Genomic DNA, 21,868 nt, shown 5'->3' with positions numbered 1-21,868 from the left:
AGGAGGAATTTAATATTACATGCCGTAATGATATTTATCTCATAGTTTATCTATATTTCATTCATTTACATTATTTTTTTAAAGGTTTCTTTATCAGCTACTAAATATCTCAGCAATTTGGTGTGCATAGCTCTAGATTAAGCAACAGAGAATTGTACTGATAACAAACCACAGGGGAAATAGTAATTAGTAAGAGTCAGCCTTATAAAATTTACATCTCCACACTGTTTCACAGCAAGGTTGCTTTCTCCAAAACACAGTCTTCAAAAGCAGCAAACAAACTCTATATTACATCCATTGGACATAATTTCAGTCAAACGTATATTTTGCTGGAAATGATTAAATGGTGAGTATTCAAACCCATCTTTTTTAAAAATTGTTTTTTTTTAAAAAGGATGATTATGATTGATAAGTTTAAATATTGACAGAAAGAAAGTGACACTACTGCAGTTTTGCTGGTATAACTTAATCTTGACGGTGTCTCAATACTGAGCATGCTTTGTTGTTTTTTGCTGTTGCTGCTGTTGTTGTGTGTGTGTTTTCTCATCAGTATGCTACTGTCATGGAAAGATTTTGTTTAAATAGGAATCTAAAAATCTATTCTCATGCATAAATGCATAAATCACATCACCTTGAGTGCAATGCCTGGTATGTAATTCCACGTTGTCTAATCATGAAATCATAAAGACAGATGACAGCCATGAGGAACCAAAGACAGCAAATTTTGAGTTTCAGAGCCTGACACCCAAAGAAAGGACCGTGGCAGTAGCTCTGCGGAATGTCACAGTTTTACAAGAACAATACTGTGTATTGAAAGAATCAACAGCACATTGAGCATTCCTAAATTGTTGTCATTCAGCAAACACCACTGAGAAGAGAAAAGATAAAATGAAACCCAAGACATCTTACGTAAAAAGTTAGAGCCACCAAATGACCACTATATATAGCCTTTGGAAAGAAAGAGACCCAGAAAAAACAGAAGACACATAGTATCGTTGGGCTGATGGACGACACAAGACAACATTCACAATGGGGGAAGGTTGATGTGTGCATGTGTGCAGACCTACTAGGTAATACCATGAGAAAAGCATGAAGGTGCTATCTTGCCCAACAGCATTTGGAAGAAGACACAGATGGGCCATTTAACCACTCCCCAGCATCTTTGTTGCACGTTGGTTGGCCTCATCAATTCTGGTTTTGTTGGAATCAGCCTGGAAAAAGGGGAAAGAAAAACAGAATTCAGTTTACCCATTAAAATTCTATTGGACCCCTTCAGGGTCCAGTTCAAATGCCTCCTACTGGGTGAAGGCATCTTGAAACTTTCCTTTTCATCAGAATGAACCATCCCTTCTTTTGTGTTCCCAGAACCATTGGCTGGACTTGAGCAAGATCATAGAAGTCTGATCTCATGACTTAGTTCTTATAACTGTTTTCCCTACCACAGAGTGTTCTTTGGAGGACAGAGACGTATCATTTATCTTTCTCTTCTGGAACGGCACCTGGTGATTTCTATGGCAGACGTTCACATCTGTTAAATTGAGTTGAATTCCTGCTATTTGTACAGTTACTAGCAGCGTCACTTTGCGCTGCTTTCTTCAACTGAGGAAGCTAAGCAGAGAGGATTTAGGCAATTTGTCTAACGTCACAGTGCTAATAAATGGGGAAACCGGAGTCAAAAGGCCTGGAGTCAGAGTCCACACTAAAATCACTGTTAGTCATCTTACTACTTAGGTTTGCTATGAGGATGAAATGAGTTGCTACATATAATGGTCTTAGAATAATGTTTTGCAAAAATGAAGTGCTCAATATATCTTATCTTACAACTACTGCTGTTCAGTGAAAACATGGTTTGCTTTTGCAGTATTTAATATTTGTTAGTCCCATTTCTGAAGACTTACTCCTGTGAGCTTGGTAACTGGCTTGTTTTAACAGAGACACACTTACTATCATTTTATATTTTGACTGACTGACTCACTGCTTGAGTTGTCTTTTGCTATACATGCATCATGAAACCCAGGACTACTACCTGGATATACTGTTAAACTCTAGAAATGAACTATTCCTAACATCACCGAGGAACATACGAGTCAGCAAACAGAAGAGAAGACAAACATTCCTTTCTGGCTGCTGTTTCTGCTCTATTGTGGTTGGTAACGTTGTCTGTCTCTCTCCAGCCTGGGGTGGGAAACTGAGAGGCAGGGTAGGGAAACTGGACTAGTTTATAGCAACAGTACTTATTTGCTGATTACTGCCTTCACATCAACAACTATGCCTGGTGCTTTGTAATCTCCACCAAGTTGTGTCTTCTTTATCCAGTTTAGTTGTGAATTCCCAGGATACTAGAGTTATCACTATTCAAATAGAAGTTTGCCAAGTGAAAGAAAAATATTTCTAGGCTGTTCATAACTTTGAATTATCTGGCAATAGTTCCTTACCATCTGTTTGGATAGTTAAGAGTTGACTTCAAAACAGATAAGGCAGAACACTAATTTTCTTTGATTGTTTTGATCTATAGACTTGTAGTTTTGACCTTTAGGTTTGCAATTTGGAAAATGGGTATTTCGCTCCAGTTTTCCTGAATGCTTTAGTATTCCCTCATTAGCTACAAATCCTATCAGAAATAGTAACACTTTGATCCAAAGGAAAATTAGAAGCTCAGATCAATGTGAAATGTTCTTTAAGACTGGATTATGCTGATTATTTTTCCAGACTTAACTTTGAGAACTGCTCAAATAAGGAAAAAGCATGCCTGCCTGGAGATCTGTACCCTGACCCAGGGACGCCTGGCTCTCAGGTTGCAACAGTTCTGGGTAGGATAGGGCTTCCCTGGTGGTGCAGAGGTTAAAGCGTCTGCCTGCAATATGAGAGAACTGGGTTCGATCCCTGGGTCAGGAAGATCCCCTGGAGAAGGAAATGGCAACCCACTCCAGTGTTCTTGCCTGGAGAGTCCCATGGACGGAGGAGCTTGGGGGGCTGCAGTCCACGGGTCGCAGAGTCGGACACGACTGAGCGACTTCACTTCACTTCACTTCACTTCACTTAAAAACAGATAGCATTTCTGAAGGAAAACATTCTAGGATTTCTTGCATTACAAAGGCACTGGTGAGTCTTCATGTGATGGTACAAGAGAATGTTTGGAAGTAGAGCACGAGGCTACTCTTTGGATACCCTCAAAGAATCTGGGAGAAGCTAGAACAAACGTATCATCAATGAACATCTGTGATGTCCACCTCAGTTCTTTCTGAAGCATATCAAAATTCCAGCCCATACAATACCTGACACCACAGGAGCCAAGTCTTTATTATATTATATAACATATGTGCTTTTAGGAAAAAAATCCTGAGATAATCTTCTTTTACTTGTCTTCCTGGTATTTGGAGAATGCATCTGTGTTTACTCTATTTATATCTTGTAGGACATATTTATGCAATATATCCCATCTCTGTTTTCACATTTCTATTTAGAGAATCCTAAACTTGCTAATACACTCAAGATACACTACATGATTTGCCTTTGTGAAAAAACCTGAACCTGATCCAAAAAACCAGTGGAAGAGGTAGAAGGGGCTGTTTAGCCCATGCTTCTGAACACTCTGGAAATCTTAACTCCAGACCGTGGCAAGTAGCTTTTAGGGCACAGCTCTGACTTCTGAAAGAGGATAGCTCTATCTTACACGACAGCCTGTTCTGATCCCAGATTTGAATTGTTCTCTTATTATCTTTTTCCTGGAGAAGGAAATAGCAAGCCACTCCAGTATCAGATGAGGAACCAGGTCATGAAGCTGGTGAGCAGAAAAGTCTTGCTGGAACTCAAGATCTTAGTTTTCAAATGCCATGCTTCCATACTGATGGGAGACTGTGAGCAACGCTCAATCTTCAACTTTACTGTATTTTAACGTGTGCGTCACATCTTGCACTGACAATTTTAAATCCAAGTTTGAACATTATTGTTTCCTTAGCAACAGTTCCCATAAAGACCTGACAGAAACTTGCCCCATTTTAATAGATTTCTAAAAGAATCATACAATTCCAGCCTTCAAAGACTGCCTATTTATAAATAACCTAAATCAGAAAACAGGGTTTTTAAATGGACAAAGTAATTTCTTGAGAGTCCATAGGAATGTACGGAAGACTGCATTATTTTGGATTCCCAAAACTTCACAGCTAATTGAAGTGATGAGAAAGGATCATGATTGGTGGAGTTGGGTGAGGGTTGTTGTTTGGGTTATGAGAGAATATGGGAGAAATAGAAGATTCTTTTTAGTCCTACAGTATGATTTTAATCCTAGATATGCAGAAGATCTTTGCACATTATTTTCTATGATCAGAAGTAAGAACTTGCAAAAGAAGGTAGAAGTCTACTAATAATCATGTAACATGTATCATTTGGGGAAATGCTGAATTGAAATGGGCTTTATCTCAATCATATCCGCATTGTTGTTTTGAGGGAAAAAAGGCTAGCTATTAGAAGGGAACTAGACCCCTGCTCCACTTCTTAAGCAATTTGGCGTCCAAGAATGAGATAAACTATAATGGCTATTTCCTATCCACTTGCTGGACTTTTGATGAAACCCTATAGCTGCACAAGTCTTGGCTCTTGCAGTAAACTGGGCCCAGAATGGAAACTTTCCCCTAAAGAATAGATCTAGAGTTTTCCTGCCTTTCCAGGAAAACTGCTTGCTTAAAGCCCAGCTCTGTCAATAAAGACTTGACCCCTCTTTCTTAGTAGAAGTTATCTTTCTAGGACTCTGATTGAGTTAGAGATACATTATCTTCCTACATCTGTGAGTCAATTAGGTCCTTTGATAGAAAAATGGCTACTTTTCTTTTTTTCCCCCCCCAATTCATTTTCCTATTGGAAGGTGGTTCAGCAATTATTTCTTAGTTCATTTTTCTGGGCCATAATGGGTTAGATCCATTTCTATTGGCTCCAGTGCCTTTTGAAACTCTCAATATTGTTCTAAAAGTCTATTGACTTACACAGCTTAAAAGCTTTAGCACATCAAAGGCTCTTACCAACAGTAAGCATGTCATGACTTGTGAAGTAGGCAAAGCACAGGCATTTTGTCAACTACACTGACATTTGTGTAGCTCAATATTGATTAGGCAAAATGTTACACAGTTTCAAATATCTTTATAAAGTGCACAGAACACAACAGGGCAAATCGCTTCCTTTACGTCTGCTCATTCCTTTCTTAAGTCAGTGGAGGATGCTCAGATACCAAGAAACAGAGTATTTAGTCTTATATCCAAGAGAGCACAAAAACTGCCCTTCTACCCCCAACCAAAGTGGAATGAGTTGTTGAAAAGAAACTCAGGGTTTCAGGCTCAAAACTTCAATATCTTCCAAGGAATAAACTCCCATCATATAAGATTAGCTAAGCAGAATTGATTATAGATGCACAATTACCATCAAACTCATAATTTGCCTATTTCTCCCTGTTGGCATTTGGATATCTTAAGAGATTATAAGTAATATTTAGGAGTCTACTGATTAGGGAGGGGATGGAACACAAAGACATAGAGACTGTATCAGATTTGCATAGTGTGGAATATCAGGTGTGGGTGCCCCGAATCTTTTTATAAAAGCTCTCCAGCGCTTCTTTCTGTTCCTTCCTAATCTGAAGCCCCCAACCCTATCTTTTCCCATTTGACTGTCTCTACTCTTTCTGGCACTAGGCGGCTCAGTCTTAGTGTGACATCTGGTGTCCTTATATGAACTCAATTTCATTAGATTATGTTCCCTACTTTGAGATCTGGACATGTGCACTTTTGAACTGGAAATGGAATCCCGGCCTTTTTGAACTATCATTTGAGCTTCTGCACTTATAGAATCAAAGCTCGTATTCACCTTCTGGCTAACTTAAAATAACTGTTCTTCCCTCATTTCCTGATTCTGTCCCTACCTCATCTCTGACAAGCTCCCAACCCACCTTCAAGACTCGAATCAAATTCAACGTTTTGGGTGAGATTTTCCCATCCCCTGACCCTTGAAATCTTTCCCCATCTGACCTGACTTAGCATTTGATGGGCAACTTTCTTGACAAATTATATGTTCATCTGGATGCTCAGTGCTTCCCATGGGCTGTGAGTTTCTTGGCAGTGGAGATGGTGTCTTTCCATCTTAATATGTCCTTTATGCCTAGCACAATGCCTGTAGTAAAGGTGGCCCTGAGAAATATCTGCTAGATTAAATTCTGCCCTATTATTTACGTATCTGTTGCTGTATTTCTGTCTTGGAAAATTAAGGGGAAGATGTCTATCTACCAGGGCCTGAATCCAAAGTTACAGTTTGCGGGTCTTGTTAAGCCCTTCATGCTTCCTTGGTGGTTATTTCAGAGAAGGTGATAAGCAACAGAAACCTGCTGACTGCCCCGTGCTCACCTTCTCCATGATCCTGTCGATCTGGCGGTTCTGTGTATCAATCTCATTGCCCATATCCAGGGCCATATGACGGAGGTTTCCAATGATGCCGCTCACCTGCTCCAGGTTTTCATCCATTTCATTTTCTCGGGCATCATTTGTTACCCTGGGCATCAAAGAAGAGGTTTTAGAAGATAAGAAAAACTCAAATGTCCAAGACCCAAAGCTTAGGGAAAATCTGTTGATCTCCAGGTATCAATCTGAACCTTTTAAAATCTCTGTTCAATATGAGAACATTTTAGCTTTCGTAGATAGGAAAATAATTTGTAAATGCATTATTGAACACTTAAATATCTACTTTTAAAGAAGGCATATTAAGCAGATTAATATACCTACTTCTCTCAATTCTACCAACATCTCATTTCCTCCCTGTATGATTATCCCAATTTTCATGTTTTAAGGCTAAAACCATTTTAGTTGGGAGGATTCCAGGTCAGAGAATGAGGTGGAACCCGTTAGAAACTGTATTTTCCTTTCTGTTATGTCAAAGTCTCCAAGACTCCAATCTGTAAGGAAAGAAAAGCTATTGTACTAAGTAAGAGAGTTTCTCCACTCATCTACTTCTCCATTTGGGACCAACATTAATGGGAAGAGTAATGAGGATAACAGTCTGCCCCTTAACCCTATTTGCTCCCAAGAACTCCAAAGGGAACTACATTTTCAAGATGATTTTTACTTGCTCCGGTTTCAATGGTATGTGGTTTTTTGTGACATTGTGAATAGGTGATTTCAAGGAAGAAAACTGTGATAAAATATTGTTTCAGCCTAAGTAGGGAGGAAGAAATTGGCTCTCAAAATGCCTTCCCCAAAGGGAGTTCCCATTTTTTTCATAACTCAGCTTGAAAGTTAAGAAGGCACTTTTTTCCCCTTAAAAAAACTTCTAATTGCAATTTGTTCACATATTAGTTTTATTAATAGCTACTATATAGCCACAGCTCACCCCCTGCACTGTATGGATCCATGCACTGCTCAAACTGTCTTCAAGAAAGAACTCTTTTAAAAAAAGAAAGAACTCATCGTCCAGTTGTAAGGAGTGTGGTTAGCTGACAGCTTCTCATTGTTCATTCCTTCAGGTCTGCTTTGAGCTGAGGTCATGTTCTTCTCAAGGTGGCCCCAGCCAATGACGAAGCAAGACTTTTTACAAAGACTTACTCATTTCTACCTACTGTGGAATTCCTCCAATGAGCAACTTTGCTGTGGAGCTCCCAATGAGTTGGTAGATTGTTTGCCAGCTCTGCTTGATGGTCTGACAGCTCTTCCCCAGTCTTACTTCCCCGCTTTCCCTCCCCAGTGTTGCTCTCTAATAAACCTTTTGCACGCTCCTTCATTCTTGGCACCTGCTTTTGACTCAGCTGATGGACATGGGCACATACTGCACTAACTCTTTATTGTAAATGGTAGATACTTATTTCAGAATGTCTGAGTTTTTCCTACTACAGATGGCGATGGGCTAAAATTTGCTCCCAGGGGTTAAAACCCATTCCTCATGGTAAATCCCAATGTAGACTGCTCCTCTAGGGTTTGTAAAGCAATCTAGGCCAGATAAAGTTAAAGGGGAACTTCCCAGGTTTCGTGTGTAGAAGAGAAGTTTACAGAAATGATTGTCAGCAGCTATGACTTACTTTTGGTTCCATAGTTCTCAGCCTTCTTTTCATATTAAAATCTGAGGGACTCTAAAAACTACTGACACCTGGATCTCACTTCTAGAGATTATGATTCTGATACAGTTGGTATGGAGTAAGCCCAAGCATCTCGACCTCTGCCCACAGCCATAACTACCGCTGGGCTCTGGTGACAGTTCTCTCCTGTCCCTTCAGTATTCTTCCTGTCATTGCCAGTTCATAGATGTTTCACCATCCCTTATTATCGGCCTTGCCCACATATCTGTACATAATCTCACAAATTCTGTCCAATCAAAGTCATGGAGTGAAACATTTGTTTACTGCCACACTGATGCTGGATGTGGTCACGTGGCTGGCTTTGTCCAGTGACATGTGGGCAAAGGCTTGACAAGTGCTTGCACATGGGAGCCTACCCCTTGGTGCTGCCACCACCATGCAAGAACCACGGGCTTTCCTGGGGAGAGGTCACATAGAAGAGGAGGGACGCCTCATATCCATGGCCCCAGCCAATCACCAGACAAGAAAGCACTGCTGTCTTAGATCATCTTGCACCCACTTGCATGTAATGAGCGAGCCCAGGAGATGCTCTCAGAAGACCTGCTCAGTCAACACAGAGATTCAGAAGTTGAAAAAAAAAAATGGTATTTTTTCCTTTTTTTGGAGGCACCACTCGACTTGTGAGCTCTTAGTTCTCTGAGCAGGGATTGAACCCAGGGCATGATGGTGAAAGCACCGAGTCCTAACCATCCGACTGCCGGAGAACTTCCCAGTGTTGTTTTAAGAACCACTCAGGTTGGAGTAGTTTGTCACTCAAAAGTAGGCAACCGCTATAGTGCCAGCTGCACAAGGCTCACCTGCGGATGAAGCCACCACTGATGGCCATCTGCTCCCGTTCATCAACCACGCGAGCAGGCTGGCTGGCCACAACTCCATCCTGATTATTGCCCCAGGCTTTTTTGTAAGCATCACTTGATTTAAGCCTATGCAAAAAAGAGGGTGAGTGACAAGCAAAAGGGGCGGCGCATCAAGCTCACAACAGTCATTACCTCTTCAAGCTCAGAACCGAACCAAGCGAATGAGTTTTAATTCGAGGCATTAGAGAATACCGATATATCATAATCCAGACCCAAACAGTTGGCCACCACCAAGCCTCAGCTACTCAGGATTTCATTTTTGTTAGTTTAGTTGGATTTAAGACAAGGATTAACGTAGTTGGAGGACATTCAGTTCTAATTATATTTTGAGACACAAAACACAGAAAAAAACATACTGGCAGACAGACACAAAACAAGACTGCCAAGTAGAGTGTGTATATCACACCACAGCAACACACTGTCATCAAGAAAAACATCCTGGACCAAGTTTTTACACACCATCATGCAAAGATTCCCGTTTTAATTGTTTTCCCCCAATGCATGTGCAGAACCAAGCATTCTCACTCTGCGTGGAGAACATACTGGATTGGTGGTTGGCCAAGGGTGATGGTCTTTGAGTTGCCTCTAGAGTGATTTGAATTAGATAATATATCGGTACTTCCAAACAGTCACCATACATCCAGAGTTGATGTACAAACCTTTGTCCACAGAGACAAAAAGTAAAAGAGGCATAGTGAAATGAATGCAGGAAAATAGAAGAGAGAACAAGCCATCTAGCACCAAAAAGGGAAATCCCTCTACATCTTCTTCATGCACCAGCTACAGGCATGAGTAGAAAGTGAAGCATTCTCATTTAAGCCAAACTACTCCAGAAGTTGACCATTCTCAGAAAAGGCACTAGCAGGACAGTAATAGCCTTCATGAGGATTTGAAACGCAGGTTCAATAGCTTCTTTGTTGGACTGAGGGACAGGATGGGAGTGGTTACAGCTGCCTACTTCAAACTATCCTGGGATGTGGTAGGGGAAAGTGGTATGGAACTGGTGTGGTCTCTGTGGGCCATATTTCACTGAGCTGCCTTGGAGAGAGACTTAAAATCCAGGCATACCTATTGTGCCCAATAGACACGTGTGCAGCATATTTTGGTGGGTGTGTTGTAACTGAGCAATCAAAGATGTTTTTATGTTCTTTGCATAGTAGAAACCACACGCTTTTTAGTCCAAGAACAGAACTTCTTTCGGTCCTGTTTTCACATTTTGTATTTTCTATTATACGACACCAGAATTTAACCTTTTTTTTTTCTTTTTTTTTATTGGAGGACCATAGCCATCTATTAAAACTGGCACTAAGACTAATATTTGCAGATTAGGGACCAAGAAACCCTGGAGACAAATTGGAAAATTGTACAGATGGAATTTCAGCAACTCCCACATTTAATGTATAATGCCGTAGCCTTCAAGCAGTCAGAATTCACTGCTCTAAAGAGCCGGGGCCACTTAGTGGGACAGGATCCAAAAATGAATTTAATAAAGGTTAGAGTATGGCTTTGTTTTTGTTATTTTCCAAATCCCCATCCCCTCCCTCCTCACATTAACAGAAGTTATATGGACCTTGTGATGCTTTCTGCTATGTAAAATGTCCGGTGTACCATCTTTGGCAGTCAAGGGAGTGGGAAAGTTTGCGTTTCGGAACGAAGGCAAATCACTGCACCCACAATGCTGCACATAGACTCACATAACTGCGGGACATCTACCGTAGTCCCTCGAAACATGCCGGGACAGGGCGAAGCCCCCAGAGAGTGCAGGGCGCCATCAGCCACTGTGCTGTGACACATGGTTTTTAAAGCATTATTTACACACAATAGGGAACACTTCAGTCAAGCTTTGAAGCTCAGTTAGGGTCTCTTGTGTAATAAGGAATTAGTGCCAACTGGTACGTGGAATTCCCAGGGGTCGTGATTTCATCTGAGCATTAGAATCTGTCACAGGGAGGGAGGGGGGCCTGCCTCCACCTTTTGTCCACACAGTTGGTGGATGGGGAAAACGTATCTATGAAATTCATCACAAAATATGTAGACATCTCACCTGGGGGCAAGTGGCCACTGAAAATGATGAACAGTTAAATCTTGACTAACTGGAATGCTTGGGAATGTTATTTCGGTGAATTATAGGACTTTCTTAACACAGTGGGCCATGGAGTTAAACTTAGTTTCAAGAGTGATGGCTGACTATCTGTTAGACCTTGAGCCACTTTCCTGCCTTAGAGTCTTAGGGCAGGGAACATGATCAAGGTATTCCTTGGTTTTGGTTTCTCTAGATATGTCTGAATGCCTTTCCTCTGCAGCTCAGCTTTCATTGCTTGGTCCGCTTGGATGTGGAACTTAGAGAATGAAGACTGAGTGAGAGAATGCAAACTGCCTAGACTGACCTTTAAGAGAAATGCTTTTAAATCCCTAATGGGATTTTTCCCTTTGTTTATTTGCCTCTTTTTGCTAAAAGTCGAAACGAACAAAAATATAAATATACTCGAAGGTTCAAGGTAGCTAGATTCCAGTTAATCAGGTTTTACTGTAGATCATTCTTTAAAAAAAAAACCCAAACTTAAATTTATTTGTAAATTGAGCCCCTCCCCTCCTAAACAGGAAGTAGGATATTTTAAATCAGCCTCAAAGTTTAAAGGATGTGAATGGTCATATAATCAGCTAGAAATGACGTCGATTTCTATTCTAAAAGCTAGGATCAGGAGAGCTTTTAGAAAAAGGCTTCTGTTCAAAGGGAAGTAGGAGGGGTGAGGGGGATCGGGGAACGGGTTTAATCTTCCAAATGCATGTTGGACAATCCACTCATGCATTTTTTGTTTTCCACTGCTAGTCAAATAAGACTACCTTCCAGAACACTTATTTTCAGATTCCTTCTGTTGCAAACCTTTATAACCACATGTCACATTTCTGCTACATTCCAAAAAAGCGTTGCAGAACCTTAACAGTTGAATGTTTTGTGATGTCGTGCATGCAAAATCTATACATTTCAACATTTCGGCCAGTGTACGGGAGATCTTCCTAAAGGAAGAATTGGAGAGGGATGGGCCCAATTTGGCTAAGGCATGAGCACTTCTTGCTGAAGGACTCTTTGCCTCTGCGTTGGATGCAGCTGTGGCATCTATGGTCTAACCGCTGACCAGATTTGGTAAATGGTGGGCAGTTGAAAGGGTGAATCTCTGTCTTACTTACTCTCTAACTTATGGAATGCTTGTTTGGGCCAAATTACCTGTTATTTTTGCTTCTGAAAAATCAAACCTTGATACATATGTGTATCTCAACTTCCAAACTTACCCCCAGTCTTTTCTAAATCTGCAATTTTGGTTTCGGGGATTTAGAGAACATAAAATTCCCTGGGTGGTGCCTCTTTCTTGAGGTTAGTCTCTGTCTTGAGGTACACTTTCTGGAAAATGTTGAAACGTTCATCAATAAAAGTTGCTGACAGTGAAGCTTTCACTGTAGTATGCCTGATTTTTAATGCATCAACAGTTTACTCCCACTAATATCATCTATGCTATGAGATGAATGCATTAGAGACGGTATTGATCTGTTCTGCATGCCACATACTCATCCTGCCTTTGCACCCAGCAGGAATGAGATTGTCAAGGCTTGGAGATGGGCCTTGGGAAACCAAAGCTTCAGGCAGGCAGGCAGCACCTACTTGTTACAGGGACACACACAAAGCCCGCAGAATTTTCCTAGATCCGTCAAATTCTTTTCTGCTTCTTTCATGTCCTTATTGATTTGGTCCATCCCTTCCTCAATGCGTTCCAGTTGTTCTGATTAAACACAAGTATTTTATCCCCACAGAATGAAGCGGATGGAAAAGGACAAAGAAAAAAAAGACAAAACTTCAGACATTCACTTTGACATTAAAGAAAAAAAAAAAAAGAAAGAAAGGAAACTGGACGCCACAGATTAGAGCTGGTACCCAGTACCTACTTGTTACAAGGACATATGAAAAGGCCACAGCATTTCCCTAAATCTTTTAAATTTTTCTCAGCCTCCTTCATGTCTTGGTTGATATGGTTCATGCCTTCTTCGACACGATCGAGTTGTTCTGGTTAGGACAAAGGGATGACAGTGTGGAATGAATTTTTTGGGGGTTTTCAACAGAACATGAGAAATGAAACGGAATTTGAGAAAGAGAGAGAGCTATTACAATGCATTGTCTGAGGAGATGCATTGCTAGAATCGGCTGTCGATGCCCTATGCAGCCAGGGGTGGAAGGAAATGAACAAAAGTGATGCTCATATAGTTTATAGTTCAGACATGATGGGATGGAGTAGGTAAGCCTGCTTGATTCTGAATGTCCAAGAAAACAGCACAGCATATTCACTTACTCAGACACCAGTGAAACTCAAGAGAAAGACAATAGGCTGTTAGTTTATGTTTTAGGCATTCAAATGCAATGGTGCTAGAGGAAGTGTCTGCTTCAACTTTAAAACATCTCTCCCTTTTGGTTTTTAGCACCCTCAACCAGCTAAGGATAGATAATAATCTACTTTCTCCTTTGGGAAAAATAACAACTATAGTGATAATTAGCAATAGGTACCATATCTTTTTTTCCCCCTAACAATGGCTGTTTAGCCAAAGGCAGGCCATAGGCAGTCTTTGGTTTTGAATATTCAATTCATAGTAGCTGTAAGAAAAGCAATATCAGCACAGCAACATTACAGGTACTGGACCATTAAATTCCTGGAGAAAGGCAGTGGATTGGAACATGAAACAGTACTAAGTCATCAGTGCCAGGAAAGCTGACCTTAGACAGTATCTTAAGACATAGACTGATGGCCATAAAAACGAATCATACTTCTAGGTTGCCAGGGTTACATTCATCAACTTGATTAATTTTTCAAAAGTGGTATCATTAAATTGAGTAAATTACAAGTTACATGAAGTGATTTTTAAAACAGCTTTTATGACTTTTTGGCTTTTCATGTAGCTCAGTGGCAAAGAATCCGCCTGCCATTGCAGGAGATGAGGGTTCCATCTCTCAGTCGCAAGATCCCTGGAGGAGGAAATGGCAACACATTCCAGTATTCTTGCCTGAAAAATCCCATGGACAGAGGAGCCTGGCGGGTTACAGTCCATGGGGTCACACAGAGCCAGACACGGCATAGTGACTGGGCGCATAAGACCATTAAGGCAGCAGTGGGATGTCCTGGCTGGCTATTTACAAAACCTAATTACATTTCTATTCCTCTTTTCAACTATATTTTCATGCATGCATGCCTATGCCTCTGGGAAGAAAGATATGATTAGAATAAAACTGGTAAATATTTTCCTGTATAAAAGGACATAAATAATTACTTAAAAACAATTTCACATTAAATTGTCATTCCCAACTGGAGAGACTGCCTGTCCATTTGGAAAATAAGAAGCTATTGTGTTGTCTTTTGTGGGGCTGAGGAACAGAATTCAGCTTATTAGGAATTTGCTGTCTCTGCTCTGGTTTTCAAGAGACAAGGGAAAACAGAATGTTTATCCGGTATGCGATAGCCACAGGAAATAACAGTGTAGTGCTGGCAAAACTTTGCTGAATAAATGTAGGTATACTCTTATCTTTAAGAAAATTCTGGAAGGGGCTAAAAAAATGGATGACAACTCTTTACATTCCAGAGAATTCTGTACTTTTCCAAACACTTCATCCCAGTTTCCTTAAGGAATGCAGTAAATTAGTCTGTAGATCAAAATAACTATCAAATGAGAGATTGGTTTGGGGAAGTGGAGCCCAGTATCTTCAAAACAAGAAGCACGTTAAGAGCAGACAGAATAGGGATGACAATCCCCATTTGAGGAATTGCTAAGGGCTTCCTGGAGAGCTGGTCTGAGGTGGGGTTGAAGCACATCTCTGGGTTCAGTTCAGTTCAGTCACTTAGTCGTGTCCGACTCTTTGCGACCCCATGGATTGCAATATGCCAGGCTTCCTTTCCATCACCAACTTCCAGAGCTTACTCAAACTCATGTCCATAGATTTGGTGATGCCATTCAACCATCTCATGCTCTGTTGTCCCTTTTCTTCCTGCCTTCAATCTTTCCCAGCATCAGGGTCTTTTCCAATGAGTCAGTCCTTTGCATCATGTGGCCAAAGTACTAGAGTTTCAGCTTCAGCATCAGTCCTTCCAATGAATATTCAGGACTGATTTCCTTTAGAAGGGACTGGTTGGATCTCCTTGCAGTCCAAGGGACCCTTAAGAGTCTTCTCCAACACCACAGTTCAAAAGCATCAATTCTTTGGCGTTCAACTTTCGTTATAGTCCAACTTTCACGTCCATGCATGACTACTGGAAAAACCATAGCTATGACTAGATGGACCTTTGTCAGCAAAGTAATGTCACTGCTTTTTAATATGCTCTGTAGGTTGGTCATAGCTTTTCTTCCAAGGAGAAAGTGTCTTTTATTTCATGGCTGCAGTCACCATCTGAGGTGATTTTGCAGCCTCCCAAAATAAAGTCTGTCACTGTTTCCATTCTTTCTCCATCTATTTGCCATGAAGTGGTGGGATTGGATGCCATGATCTTCAGTTTTTCAATGTTGACTTGTAAGCCAAATTTTGCACTCTCCTCTTTCACTTTCATCAAGAGGCTCTTTAGCTCTTCTTTGCTTTCTGCCATAAGGGTGGTATCATCTGCGTATCTGAGGTTATTGATATTTCTCCAGGCAATCTTGATTCCAGCTTGTGCTTGATTCAGCCTGGCATTTTGCATGATGTACTCTGCATATAAGTTGAATAAGCAGGGTGATAATATATAGCCTTTACGTACTCCTTTCCTGATTTGGAACCAGTCTTTTATTCCTGTCCAGTTTAACTGTTGTTTTTGACCTGCATACAGATTTCTCAGAGGGCAGGTTAGGTGGTTTGGTACTCCCATCTCTTTCAGAATTTTCCACAGTCTGTTGTGATCCACACAATCAAAGGCTTTGGTGTAGTTAATAAAGCAGAAGTAGATGTTTTCCTGGCTTTTTTGATGGTTCAGTGGATGTTGGCCAACTGATCTCTGGTTTCTCTGCCTTTTCTAAATCCAGCTTGCACATCTGGAAGTTCACGGTTCATGTACTGTCGAAGCCTGGCTTGGAGAATTTTGAGCATTACTTTGCTAGCGTGTGAGACGGGTGCAGTTGTGCAGTAGTTTGAGCATTCTTTGGCACTGCCTTTCTTTGGGATTGGAATGAAAGCTGAACTTTTCCAGTCCTGTGGCCACTGCTGAGCTTTCTAGATTTGCTGGCATATTGAGTACAGTACTTTCACAGCATCATCTTTAGGATTTGAAATAGCTCAACTGGAATTCCATCACCTCCACTAGCTTTGTTCTTAGTGATACTTTCTAAGGCCCACTTGACTTCACATTCCAAGATGTCTGGCTCTAGATGAGTGATCACACCATCATGATTATCTGGGTCGTGAAGATCTTTTTTGTACAGTCCTTCCGTGTATTCTTGCCACCTCTTCTTAATATCTTCTGTTTCTGTTATGTCCATACCATTTCTGTCCTTTATCGAGCCCACCTTTGCATGAAATGTTCCCTTGGTATCTCTAATTTTCTTGAAGAGATCTCTAGTCTTTCCCATTCTGTTGTTTTCGTCTATTTATTTGCATTGATCACTGAGGAAGGCCTTCTTATCTCTCCTTGCTATTCTTTGGAACTCTGAATTCAGATGGGTATATCTTTCCGTTTCTCCTTTGCCTTTTGCGTCTCTCCTTTTCTCAGCTATTTGTAAGGTCTTCTCACAGCCATTTTGCCTTTTTGAACTTCTTTTTCTTGGGGATGGTCTTGATCCTTGCCTCGTGCACAATACCATGAGCCTCTGTCCATGTTCTTCAGGCTCTCTGTCTATCAGATCTAATCCCTTGAATCTATTTGTCACTTCCACTGTATAATTGTAAATGATTTGATTTAGGACATACCTGAATGGTCTAATGGTTTTCCCTACTTTCTTCAGTTTAAGTCTGAATTTGGCAATTCATGATCTGAGCCACTGTCAACTCCTAGTCTTGTTTTTGTTGACTGTATAGAGCTTCTCCATCTTTGTCTGCAAAGAATATAGCCAATCTGATTTCGATATTGACCATCTGTTGATGTCCATGTGTAGAGTCTTCTCTTGTGTTGTTGAAAGTGGGTGTTCACTATGACCAGTGCGTTCTCTTGGGAAAACTCTGTTAGCCTTTGCCCTGCTTTGTTTTGTACTCCAGGGTCAAATTTGCCTGTTACTCCAGCTATCTCTTGACTTCCTACTTTTGCACTTTAGGCCTATATAATTAAAAGGACATCTTTTTTGGGTGTTAGTTCTAGAAGGTCTTGTAGGTCTTCATAGAACCATTCAACTTCAGCTAATTCAGCGTTACTGTTAGAGGCATAGACTTGGATTACTGTGATATTGAATGGTTTGCCTTGGAAATGAACAGAGATCATTCTGTCATTTTTAAGATTGCATCCAAGTACAGTATTTCAGACTCTTTTGTTGACTATGAGGGCTATTCCCTTTCTTCTAAGGGATTCTTGTCCACAGTAGTAGATATACTGGTCATCTCAGTTAAATTCACCCATTCCAGTCCATTTTAGTTGGCTGATTCCTAGAATGTCAGCATTCACTCTTGCCATCTCCCTTGACCACTTCTAATTTCCTTTGATTCATGGACCTGACATTCCAGGTTCCTACGCAATATTGCTCTTTACAGCATTGGAATTTACTTCCATCACCAGTCCCATCCACAATTGGTATTGCTTTTGCTTTGACTCCATCTCTTCATTCTTTCTGGAGTTATTTCTGCACTGTAGCGTATTAAGCACCTACCGGCCTGGGGAGTTCATCTTTCAGTGTCCTATCTTTCTGCCTTTTCTTACTGTTCACGGGGTTCTCAAGGCAGGACTGCTGGGGTGGTTTCCCACTCCCTCCTCCAGTGGACCACATTTTGTCAGACCTCTCCACCATGCTCCATCCATCTCAGGTGGCCCCACTCGGCATGGCTCATTACAACATGCAGGTGTCTGGTGGAAGATGAAAGTGGTACCTGTGGCAAGATTTCGCCTCCCAGAATTATCAAAGTAAAGGTTTCTCTTGATGTGTTCACTGTGGGTGGCATTAATTGTAAAGAACGATTTGAAATACTAGTTTCTACATTGCTTCAAAAATCTGAAGCCTCCCAAGTTCATTTGAGTGATCTTCCCTGAATCTTAGTTGCTCTCATTCAACTTGTGAGAGACTAGCAGAGCATCTCTCCTCTGGGGGAGCTCCACCTCCACCAGCCTTCTGGCTTGCTCTGAAGCTCCACATTCTCCCCACTGGTCAAGACAAGGTTCTTGAAAGTCTGCCCTCATCAGAGAGGAGCGGAAGTGGCCCAGAAGAGTGCTTGAAACCAAGAGGACTGTGGGCAGGTAGGCCCACATTCCTGTATGTGGGTAGAGAGGGAAAATATGGGCTCGACCGATAAGCTGACACATACCCAGGTTATGGCATGCAGGCATGCATTCAGGTGTTTGCCCTTCCTAGGGAATTCCTCAAGTTAGTATTTTCAGCAAAATATAGGAGCCCCACTCACTGTGTCTCCAGGGATTAGAAAATAACATAAATAAAGGTAAATTGGTGCACAAGTGTTAGATTTCTGAACCAGAGAATCCAAATGAAAACACAAACTGAGAGTGGGCTTCTGCCATGGGTTGCAGCTTGTACAGCAAGGATCATAGCAAAGTGGAATTCTGGAGCTATTTCAGAACAGTTGATTCTGAAAACTATTTTATATCTACCAATATTGGCTGAATGTATCATTATACACAATGTAAGTGAAGAGGAACTAAAAAGCCTCTTGATGAAAGTGAAAGAGGAGAGTGAAAAAGTTGGCTTAAAGCGCAACATTCAGAAAACTAAGATCATGGCATCTGGTCCCATCATTTCATGGGAAATAGATGGGGAAATAGTGGAAACAGTGTCAGACTTTATTTTGGGGGCTCCAAAATCACTGCAGATGGTGACTGCAGCCATGAAATTAAAAGACGCTTACTCCTTGGAAGGAAAGTTATGACCAACCTAGATAGCATATTCAAAAGCAGAGACATTGCTTTGCCAACAAAGGTCCATCTAGTCAAGGCTATGGTTTTTCCAGTGGTCATGTATGGATGTGAGAGTTGGACTGTGAAGAAAGCTGAGCTCCGAAGAATTGATGCTTTTGAACTCTGGTGTTGGAGAACACTCTTGAGAGTCCCTTGGACTGCAAGGAGATCTAACCAGTCCATCCCAAAGGAGATCAGTCCTGGGTGTTCATTGGAAGGACTGATGCTGAAGCTGAAAGTCCAGTACTTTGGCCACCTCATGTGAAGGGTTGACTCATTGGAAAAGACCCTGATGCTGGGAGGGATTGGGGGCAGGAGGAGAAGGGGACGACAGAGGATGAGATGGCTGGATGGCATCACTGACTCAATGGACATGAGTCTGAGTGAATTCCAGGAGTTGGTGATGGACAGGGAGGCCTGGCATGCTGCGATTCATGGGGTCGCAAAGAGTCGGACACAACTGAGTGACTGAACTGAACTGAAGTCAAATCCTGAAAAAACATCATGGAACAATTTTGTCACAGATATTCTAACAATAACATTCTTTCCTTTTTCTTGTCCCCTCTTAGCATGTGAATGCTATGAAGTCAGGGACTTTTGTCTGTTTTTTTCAGTGTCATGGCACATAGTAGGTACCCCAAATAATATCAATCTTTAGAGTGTAATTGAGTTATGTTTATGAATATGTTTGGAGTATAGGGACTTCACAGCACTTCAGTGATTTCTGTGAAGATATTTCTCAGGAAATGCTTGAAAGCAATCAATATCCTCATTCTATTCTGACATGGACAACAACACCTGAGAGACTATGCAATGCAGTATTCAGGTTTGACTGGCTCCTTACTTCCATAAACTTACTTTCTGACTGTTCTCTGTTTACTCTTGGAGACTGGGAGGGAAATAATGTTTTGGATTGGGGAGGTGTTCCAGTACGTCACACTATATGTTGGGGCAAGAAATTGTTCTTTCTTATTTCTGCCATGATATTTGGATGACTGGTTATTTGTGATGGATCCACCAATGGCAGGATGCTTAGGGATCTAAGTTTAGATATCGTTTCTACTAATAGCTCAGTTGGTAATGAATCCACCTGCAATGCAGGAGGCCCTGGTTTGCTTTGTGGGTCGGAAAGACCTGCTGGAGAAGGGATAGGCTACCCATTGCAGTACTCTTGGGCTTCCCTTGTGGCTCACCTGGTGAAGGATCCGCCTGCAATGAAGGAGACCTAGGTTTGATCCCTGGGTTGGGAAGATCCCCTGGAGAAGGAAAGGCTACCCACTCCAGTATTCTGGCCTGGAGAACTATACAGTCCATGGGGTCACAAAGAATCAGACACAACTGAGCAACTTTCACTTTCTACTAATATTACTTAAGTAAAGCAGCATGGGGCCATTAGAATTGTCAGTCTAGTAAGAACAAAATAGTAGAACAGCAAGACTCAATGTATAAGCCTTCATGAGTGTATCCAGTTACAGACGCTGAGTATATGATTTTAATTTTCCTGAGCACTGATGAACATATCGTAATTAATTAATTTAAATAAATTCAAATAGTCACTTGACTATTGTGGCTACCATATTGGACAATAGCAGCTTTAGTCATTCATAAGAGAGATTGGTGAGGGGACTTTAGCAAGAGGGATGTTTTCACAAATGCTCTCTTGTAGGGCCATGAACCATTTAGAAATGTTGGCAGACTCTCTGGATGACAGTTTACTTTGCCTTTACTCTGCCAGGCACTGGCCAAAGATTTCACTGTCTAGTTTGGAGTTTCTCCCATTGGATTTTCCCAAGAGCCACATTTTCAGCATCTAAACAAACATATAACCCAGCAAAAACCAACAAAGGGGATAAGAGATATGGAAGTGAAAGTCTGAGTCATCCCACATTAGAGGTAAGGGTATTTCAGGGGATTTCGTTCACAGAATAGAAAAATCCCAGGACGCGGTACATTTCCAGGGCCGGCTGCCATGCTCAGTGTTCCATGGCCTCCGGATTCCTGAGCATGAAACAAGAATCCCGTAAGGGATTTCTGAGTTCAAGCATTTAGCAGGGCAACCTGGAATGGCTCTTTAGGAGGATGACTGTTTCTTGAGACTTCTGTGCAGCTGAAGGGGAGAAGCAGTCAACACTTTTGGTGTTCAGGCAAAGATAAAATTAGTAGAGCATAAATTGGAGAGAAATTTTAAAGCAGTTACTGATCTAAACAACTAAACACAGCATATACAGCATTCAAATGCATTTACAATGGCAGAGAAGATAGTTGTTGACTCATTTAAAAAGATCCTAATCTCTTCTTACAGTATAAATGGAACATACACCACTTAAGACCAGGCAGAAGCCACCTACTTTTGAATGTTTACGGTTGTGTGTTTCTCATCTGTATCAATTATCCATCATGCATCTGGTAAAACCCAGGTTATCCTAGGAAATATGTTCAACAGAGAATTTAGCCATGCAGCCATAACTGAAATGTCTTAGCTGAGAACACTAATTGTCTTGCAGGGAATATCTGCACTTTTGCGTTGTTTCTCTGAGAATAATATAAAGATATTCTTGGGAATCATTTATGTTTAAGAATAATTTGCTTTTGCATTTGTTTGGAGATTTTGGCAAATTTTGTCTCTAGATTTTCCTCATCAAAGTACAATGTAATTTGCAACTCAATATCTTACTATGTTTTTTTACTTCAGATTTTATGTATTATTTTTCATGTCTTTATGTCAAAGCTTTATAGTTAGGGGTAAAATGGCATTATCCTGAACCTTTTTCAAATCTTTCTTTCTATTGCAATGCTTCTTTTTCTACCCCTTTCATATGCAAATCATTAACTAAAGAGAGTTGATAAGGTAGAATTCTATATTT

The 21,868-nt window shown here is 41.0% G+C and overlaps 1 protein-coding gene across 2 annotated transcripts in view; it reads right to left on the bottom strand.

Annotated features, from left to right (window-relative positions):
* Positions 1–1,133: 1,133 nt before the first annotated feature.
* Positions 1,134–21,868, bottom strand: part of SNAP25 (synaptosome associated protein 25) — a 32,155-nt gene continuing 11,420 nt past the window's right edge. The window contains exons 4-7 of one of the 2 annotated variants that reach the window (XM_068987521.1): positions 12,898–13,015; positions 8,899–9,024; positions 6,384–6,528; positions 1,134–1,211 (exon numbers count right to left, since the gene is read on the bottom strand). In XM_068987521.1, coding sequence (XP_068843622.1) covers positions 1,143–1,211; positions 6,384–6,528; positions 8,899–9,024; positions 12,898–13,015 — 458 coding nt within the window. In that variant the 3' untranslated portion in view covers positions 1,134–1,142. Of the gene's footprint in view, positions 1,212–6,383; positions 6,529–8,898; positions 9,025–12,616; positions 12,735–12,897; positions 13,016–21,868 lie in introns of both variants that reach the window. The other variant, XM_068987520.1, reaches the window with a different exon arrangement.

This window comes from Capricornis sumatraensis, chromosome 15, assembly GCF_032405125.1.
Source record: "Capricornis sumatraensis isolate serow.1 chromosome 15, serow.2, whole genome shotgun sequence".
Classification (NCBI taxonomy): domain Eukaryota; kingdom Metazoa; phylum Chordata; class Mammalia; order Artiodactyla; family Bovidae; genus Capricornis; species Capricornis sumatraensis.
Note: the sequence above shows the minus strand (reverse complement) of the source record. Positions and strands in the feature narration are given on the sequence as shown.